The sequence below is a fragment of the Azolla caroliniana genome, unplaced genomic scaffold, assembly GCF_043228905.1.
Source record: "Azolla caroliniana isolate FFs.n. ecotype wild unplaced genomic scaffold, voAzoCaro1.0.p SCAF_21, whole genome shotgun sequence".
In the NCBI taxonomy this organism is placed as follows: Eukaryota; Viridiplantae; Streptophyta; class Polypodiopsida; order Salviniales; family Salviniaceae; genus Azolla; species Azolla caroliniana.
The window spans coordinates 2,871,776-2,880,557 of record NW_028230456.1 but is presented as its reverse complement, the minus strand read 5'-3'; the positions used below and the strand labels follow the sequence as shown (position 1 = coordinate 2,880,557).

The window sequence follows — 8,782 nt, the reverse complement described above, 5'->3', positions numbered from 1 at the left end:
CCTTATATATAGATTTTGAAAAATAAAATGCGTATATATTTATAAATTATAAATATTGTGAATTTCACAAATACCATGTATATGTATCTTACAAACCCCAATGATGTTTGTGTTGATTTGTTTCTTTAATAACTATAAAACTGAAATCACATAAATAAAAAACTACGTCTCTTTATTTTAAACTCTTCATAAGAGTAGGAGACCATCGTTTCAGAGAATGGTGAATAATTTATCATATTTTGTTACCACCATCGTGAGATCTCCTTTATTACTTCATGATTCATAGAGTATGTATTATGACACATAAGGACAAGATTCTAAGAGCTCCTCCATACCGAGACATGGATTTGCGTCCAATAGTCCTCCACTTTCTCAATACCCTTCACGAACATTACCATGTGTTAGACTAGCTTTGTTGATTTATCTTTCTTATTTTCTTGTTGTATCATCTTTCGATGGATATCATGATTAATGAAATACTGGGAAATCAATCAATCCAACACACTTTTTGCGCGTATAATGAATGTGCATCCATTTAAGTACCATGCATTAGCTTTGGACATACTTAAATATAGTTCGATGAAAAATGAAAAGCATTGTGTACAAAGCTCTTCCAATGGGGATGGGGAACTAACTCCCTAGAGACAAAGAGTGGCATTGAAAGACCCTACTTGCACCAACCTTCTTGTGCTAAAGTAAATGCATATTCATCTATGTCCATCAAAATATTAACCTACCTACCAGTCTAGGTGGTAGAGTATCCAACAAGTGTGTGAAGATGTATACATATATGGAACAACGTATGCGTTCTTGTCGATGTCAATGAATGTAAATAATAGCATGTAATGGACAAATGTCTATATGGAGAGCCTCTATGCTTTTTAGAATTACAATAACAATTACAATTTCATTCAAGTTGTAATTCCTATGTGTATGCTTGACAACATTAATAAAAGTTGTAATTGAAACATATTCGTATAGGCATTCATTCTGTCATTATGTATTATTGTGTTAAGTGGAACAACTAAAGTAAATTAGTTTGCTGATAAGATTGTGAGTTTTTATGGAAAAAAAAGAAGAAAAAAAGATTGTGAGTTCCAACTACAAAAATGACTTCATTTAATCAACATGTTGACGTTTACATAATCTAGAACGGGATATATAAATATACAATTTCCAACTTAGCCTTTCAACTTTGAGCATCTCATCATTTCCTTGGGTGGAGGACTAAGCTTTCAAGGTTTGTCACTACTAAAATTCACTTATTTGCAATTAGGATGAGTCATTAATAAAAGGCCATGTTGTAATTTGTTCTAATGGCTTACAATCTTAGTTACGCTTAACAGAAGGGCAATACTATTCTAAGACGCAAATATGCCATTAGTCTAAATCCTTACTTAAGAATACATCAATGTATCACCACCTGTCTGATGGGATCCTCTTTTCGTGTTTCCGCGCATGTTCTTCTCCTTGATTTGCCTTCTCGAAGAATGCATTCATCGTTGGTGATGGTAGAGGCTGGGATTTAACATGTGTGTGTTTGTTTGTTTAGTTGATGTTAAGCCTTTATTCTACATTAATCATAACCTCATCTCAAGTAAGTAAGTTGTTTAACGATGGTGATTTGTACATGTTGTTGGTATATCATTCAATTCAATTCAAGTCAACTCAAACTCATTTTCACTCTCTCAAAACACTAATGACTAGAATAATACTTTATAATATGTAACAATATAGTGTGAGTGTGTGTGTGTAATTTCTAGGACTTAACGATTCCCTTCCCTTACTCACACTAGTCGTATTTCTGATTTATTTTGTAGCGGTCCTAATTTCTAAATATGATGTACTTAGTATACGTACAAACGTGTGAGTTACATTCATACATGTACATATACATTTGATACATACGATGTATATTGATATATACGTTGGTAAATCTTGTGCATATGCCCCGAGAATGATTTTGCCTTAGATATGTATGTATCTCTTATCTCTCTCTAATTATTAATCAAGAGGAAAAAGAGAGATCAAAGTATTTTTTTTAATTGGCTTTAATCTAAAACTTAAATAAATACTGAGCGTATTACACACGGTATCGATTCAAAAAAAGAAAAGCAAAAAGAAAAGCAAAAGGAAAAGGAAAAGAAAAAGGAAAAAGAAAAAGGAAAAAGAAAAAGAAAAAGAAAAAGAAAAAGAAAGCAGATTAATTATTCAAGCTCATTATTTAATTTCCTGTCCATTTATTATCCTTTAATTGACAAAAACATTATTAATATAAATAAATAGATCTATAAACAAAAAACCTACTGGCACATATAGAGAATATTTGATTTTAAAAAAAAGAAAGAAGTTTGTTTAAATAAAATAAATAAATGCTTTTTTATGTTGTTGTTGATGCGATTATGTATGTATTATGTATAAAATAAAAACAACTTTGTTTATTTATTTTTGTGTAAAAACATAAACAACTAAATTTCTTATATTTTTTCTTTTATTTATTTGTAAGTTGGTAGAAGGCAGAAGGCAGAAGGCAGAAGTAGAAGGCAGAAGTAGAAGGCAGAAGCAGGAAGAGGCGGAGAAGTAGCAAAAGGCGAAGGAAGGCGTCGGACGCAACGACATTGTTTCGATGACGATGAAGCGGCAGCCGTACAACCAAGATGAAACGTACGTCGCCCCTCCGGCGGCGGCGGCGGCGGCGGCGGGAGAAGCAGCTCCACCGCCGCCGCCGCCATCTCTGGAGGAGGCCATTCGCCGCACCCAGTCTCTTCTCCTCTCACAGCAATACCCGGAGGGCTACTGGTGGGCGGAGCTGGATGCCAACGCCTCCATTACCGCCGAGACCGTCCTGCTCTACAAGATCCTGGCCGTCGATGGCCACTACCCGCTTCACAAGATGGAGGCCTACCTCCGCCGCCAGCTCCGCCGCCGCCCACCCACCGCTTACTGGGAGCTGGCCCACGGCGACGGCGGCAATCTGAGCGTCAGCATCGAGGCCTACATCGCACTGCGGCTGCTGGGGGCCCCCAAATCCGACCCGGACCTCGCCGACGCCCTCCCCTTCATCCTCTCCCGCGGCGGCGCCTCCGCCTCCAGGATCTTCACCAAGCTCTGCCTCGCCCTGCTGGGCTGCTTCGACTGGCGGGGCATCCCCACGCTGCCGCCCTGGTTCATGCTCTTCCCCCCTTCCTTCCCCACCAGCATCTACGAGATGTCCAGCTGGGCCCGCGCCAGCACCGTCCCCCTCTTCGTCGTCTTCGACAAGAAACCCGTCTTCCCCGTCCGTATCGGCTCCGCCGCCACCCCATCCTTCGCCAACTTCGACGAGCTCTTCACGGAGGGCTCCTCCCTCCATGCCAACGTCCTCCCTTCCTTCTCCCCCGCCCGCAACCGCAACTGGCGCGCCGACTTCTTCGTCGCCCTCGATTACACGCTCAAGGCGCTCGACCGCCTGGGCCTCGTCCCTTTCCGCCGCCGCGGCCTCCTCGCCGCCGAGAAATGGGTGCTGGAGCGCCAGGAGGACAGCGGCGATTGGTCCGGCATCTTCCCCGCCATGTTTTACACCATCCTGTGCCTCCACGTCCTGGGCTACGCCGCCGCCGATCCCGTCATGCACCGCGGCCTCCAGGCGGTGGCGGCGTTCACGGTGGAGACGGCGGAGGTGTGCCGGGTGCAGGCCTGCGTCTCCCCGGTGTGGGACACCGCCCTCGTCGTCCGCTCGCTGGTCGACTCCGGCATCCCTCCCGACCACCCCGCCCTCCGCCACGCCGCCCAATGGCTCCTCCACAAGCAAATCCTCCAGCCCGGAGATTGGTCCTACAAGAACCCCACCAACGCCACCGGCGGCTGGGCCTTCGAATTCTTCAACCGCTGGTACCCCGACGTCGACGACAGCGCCGTCGTGGTCATGGCCCTCGACGCCGTCGACCTGCCGGACAACACCGTCAAGCGGAACGCAGTGGCGCGGGCCGTGGCTTGGATAACCTCCATGCAATGCAAGGCCGGTGGATGGGGAGCCTTCGACAAGGACAACGACCAAGACTGGCTGAACGCGATGCCGTTCGGGGACCTGAAGGCGATGATCGATCCCAATACGGCGGACGTGACGGCACGGGTGCTGGAGATGGCGGGCCGGCTGGGGGCCAGCAGCGCCAAGGAGAATGTGGGGCTGTTGCCTGCGAGGGAGGTGTTAGAGCGAGGGATGGCGTATCTGAGGCGGGAGCAGGAGGCGGAGGGGTGCTGGTTCGGGAGGTGGGGGGTGAATTACATCTACGGGACCAGCGGCGCCATGATGGCGCTGGCGGCGCTGGCGGGGAAGGAGCATGAGGAGGAGATCGGGAGGGCCGCCAGGTGGCTGGTGGAGGTGCAGAATGAGGAGGACGGAGGGTGGGGGGAGACGTGCTTGACCTACGACATTGTGGCACGAGCAGCAGCGGGGGCCGGGGCGGTGAAGAAAGGGAAGATGGAAGGGGACGAGGAGGCGGGGAGCACGGCATCACAGACGGCATGGGCGATAATGGGGCTGCTTGCGGCCGGGGAGGCGACGGGGAGGTACGAGATGGAGGCGATCGAGAGAGGGGTTGGGTTCCTATTGAGGACGCAGCGACCGGACGGGTCGTGGCACGAGCGGAGTTTTACCGGGACCGGGTTCCCGGGCCACTTCTACCTGAGGTACCACTACTATGCCCAGCATTTCCCACTCACTGCCCTCAGTCGCTACCGTTTGGCCTGCCTCCATCACCATCACCGACACCAATCATCATAGTGAGGGGGCTTTGGTCGGCTGCCTGCTCCCATCGGGCCAATTGGTCGTAGGGCCGGCCAGTTGGTCGGTCCCGTGGGTGGGTCTCATCAGTACACACTCCTACCACATTGAGCATGTTTAGATTTGGTCACCTTTTATTTTTTGCTTCACATTTGCATGCATTCTTCTATTTTTGCTCTCTTTACACTTCCCTTTTTATACACAAAATTTCAAACATAAACAAGAAAGAAAGAAAGAAAGAAAAAACATGGACTCCTGATTCTCATCCAAAGTAACAGTGCTTGATCGGCTTTCTTGTTGATTGTCCTTGTCTCAAATCATTGCTTTGAAATTTCGGTGTCAAGAAAAGCAAGCATTGTTTAATAATGACAACAAAGAGATGAGTAACGAGTGTCACCTAATTGAGTGACATGCGACAATAAAGATACTAAAATCTTAATGTCATTGCTAACGCTACGAACGTTTTGTCATGGAGGGTGCTACAATGAGAGTACATCGTATAGATTTGATCATATTAAATAGTAGGCAAACCCTACACATTGTTAGAAATTAATGTGTGGGTTTTAGTTAGTAATGTCGAAGTTGGGTGTATGTTCGTGCACTTAAAACTTGATGAGAAGGGAAGTGAATCAACCATCTCCGGTTAAGGTGACTCGATCCTTTTCCCCCTTAGTAGTAAGTATCAAACAAAAAGTTGTAGTCACTACGGTCGTTGTTAACCTAAATGTACATTGTGACATTCATATCGATGAGGACGTATAGTTAGTAATGACTATTTGGGTATTACTCTTTTTTCTTAAATGACGGCAAAAGGTCATCTTCTATTCAATACATGTGAGTTGGTACACATTCAACCCATCCTTGCAAAAGACAATCATAACATGAATACCTCCAAAAATGTGGCTACATAAAGTGTAAGTCATAACATGAATATCTCCATAAACATGGCTACTGAAAAATGTCACCTTCCATTCAAAACGTGGCATGGGAGCACACTTAATTTCTAGAATGTACTTTCAATTGCTTCCATTGGAATTTGTGATTATCTGGAATTTGGAAATGCCTTCATGATGGGGGATCTTTGCAAATTGTTCTTCATCCTTGAAGGAGAGTCACACTCGCATCTCATTGAGGGACCTCCTACTTTACAAATCATAGGTGTTCCTTTTTTGTTGATTTTAGTGTTGCTTCGTCAAAAACCTAGCGGCGGAGTTGGAGGCCAACCATGAAAAGGTGGTGAGGGATTTTATGTATTCAAAAGACAGAATATGTTATGTATGTAGAATATGTTAAACACATTATAAATACTTCTAATATCAATTGCAACAAGTTGGAACACTTTTCTCATATCTTAGTGATAATGTACATATTCAATTGAGCGGCTCTCTATTAAAATTATTGTAACACTTTTATCAAACTTTGGCAGTATACATGGATTCCAATGCACGTTTTAACAAATCAAAGAAAACAAGGAGGATTGGTAGATTGTAGAACCATAAAACCCTTGGTTATCTTTTGTTATCCTTCTTCAAAACAAACCTAAACAATTTTACAATTTTTATTTATTTGTTTCAAAAACCACAAATAATGTAGAACATTATAGAAATTTTAATGTAATTTTCATAGCTTGCATTTATAATTAGGAGATAACATTTATTAAAAAATATAACATGAAAGCTCATGAAATTCACTATACAACACACAATATTATCCAATGTGATATTCCTACATATTGAGAATGATTAAAGTTGTAGCCCATCTAGTTAGCCCAACGACCATATCTTGGCCTTTATAAGGAGGAGCCTTCTCCTCCTATGTGAGGTTCTGGAATACAAGGTAAAGCAACGACATAAACCTCCTTATGTGAGGTTATTCTCCTTAAGTGATCTCTGTGTTTGCTCTCTCTTGTTGTAATGTATATGTATACTCTTGCGAATAAATGAAAGGAGAATGTTAATTTTGCACTTTGGTATCATTGGAAACCCTATCTTAATGAAGATTAAGTTTGTTTAATCTCTCTCTCTCTCTCTCTCTCTCTCTCTCTCTCAAGCTCATGGGTATGTTTTAATCATATTTAGTGTTTTATTCTTATGTAGAGTTTTATTATTCGTGTTTGGATCCCTCATCTCCCTCTCCCCTCCCTTTATCTCTTCTAATCCTCACCTACAACAAGCTTCCTCGACGATTCGGGTGCGCTCAAATCGATCTTGGTGGTCTCGTCTCCCTCTTGACTTATCTACAACCCATCAATGATTTCACCGTTCCACACTCCTTGTACCGGCCGCAAGGTCAACAAAAATATATGAAGAGGAAATTATTTACTATGGAGGTCTACATAACGGGGATAGGCACCCACATCGAGGTCGCATCGTCATTCGTCGAGCCTTCGTTCGTGTTGAGTGCCCCCACTAAGCGTTATGTGGCATTTGCATTGGCATCATCGGTTTTCCCATCGTCTCGCACCACAAGCACTCTATACCCTATCTTACTTTCCTACATCACTATTGTAAGCATGAGACTACGTTTAGTAGCCATGCATTTCCCTTTATATCTCTCTTTTCTTGTAAAAGATTGGGACTACACTCAGTAGCCGGTATCGCAAAGAAGGGGCTCGACTTAGGTTTGAGCTAGGTTCCGCTTGGCTTGTGTAGAGAATATGCGAAATAATCTTCGGCCACAACCCAGACTTAGATCACTTAATCAAACACAGTAAAAAAAAGGAGAAATGGAAGTAAGTACACAAACATAAGAGAATGCACAAGATGTTAACGTGGAAAAACCCTAAACGGGAAAAAACCACGGGAGTCCACAGACTCCGAACTATCACTATGTAAGGAGAATACAACAGGGGAACACAGAGGCAACGACCTCGTGCTCACAATCTTCGTCTGGCGGCGGTTACAACAGAGACTCACTCTATCTCTGTCTCTGTCTCTGTCTCTTTCCCTCTACTACGCTCTGTACAGCAGTTACACCAATAACTCTATACAACAAAATAAAGACAACCACACACCAAGAGTTTGCCCTAGGTCATATTTATACTAATATGACTTTCGGACTATTTACAAATATAGCCCATGTGGGTTCTCTGGAACATATTTACATATATGTCCCTTCATCCGGTGAGAGGTTCTCACTAGACTTGCAACATCCGGTTCTCACCGGGTCTTCCTTGCCGGGTACTCATTATCCGGTTCTCACCGGGCCTTCATCATCCCATTCGGAGGGACCGAGATCCTAACAAACTCCCCCTTCACTCCGGCATGGGATGCCTCGTAAGTCCGATCCGCTTTCGGCATGCATCCAGCTTGTCGGGTGTCACCATCTTGGTCAGCATATCTAACCCATTCTCCTTCGGGATCACCGGGGTCTCAGACGAGGAAGAAAAGGGGCGCCAAGAAAACCGACTCCGGACATGTACTAGAGGCATCCGAACACGAGAGAGAGTGAGAGAGAAAGAGAGGGAGCACACGCGCAACACTGACTCTTATGTATAGGAAATAAAGGAGGGCTATGCACCCGACACCACCAGAGACACCAATATGCACAAACAGATATGTATGTATATATTACAAGGGGAAAGATACAACCCCAACTTCGAGCCGAGCTACGCTCAGAAGTAAATAAGCTAACCCTAACAGAGCTTCGCCGCCATGGCTGCCGCGCCCAACTTCTCAAGAAGGAGAAGAAGAAGAAAAAAGAAGAAGAAGTTACTAACCCTAGAAACTCTTAACAAAGAAAGACCCTCCACAAAATGGTATACCCCTACGACACAAAATGGGCAACCCCTCAACAAGGGACCCCTCCCTCCTTTTATATACCAAGGAGGGGAGGGCGTTATAATGTGGGACAAAACCGCCCCTTTATTCTATACACCATCTCCTACTATACATGTGCACATGTTGCACACCACCGACTTGCCCTATTCCACCCCGGTTTCACAATGTAGCCGGAAATCTTCACGACATCCACCCCCACAAAACCACACATCCACCGGTATGTGCCAAGAAAGGAAAAGGG

The 8,782-nt window shown here is 44.4% G+C and overlaps 1 protein-coding gene across 1 annotated transcript; it reads left to right on the top strand.

The window, feature by feature from the left end:
* Positions 1-2,611: 2,611 nt before the first annotated feature.
* On the top strand, positions 2,612-5,290 carry LOC147850319 (dammaradiene synthase-like). The gene has a single exon (XM_087336773.1). It carries the CDS (start codon positions 2,627-2,629, stop codon positions 4,760-4,762), a length of 2,136 nt encoding a protein of 711 aa, XP_087192899.1. The 5' UTR covers positions 2,612-2,626; the 3' UTR covers positions 4,763-5,290.
* The last annotated feature ends 3,492 nt before the right edge of the window (positions 5,291-8,782 follow it).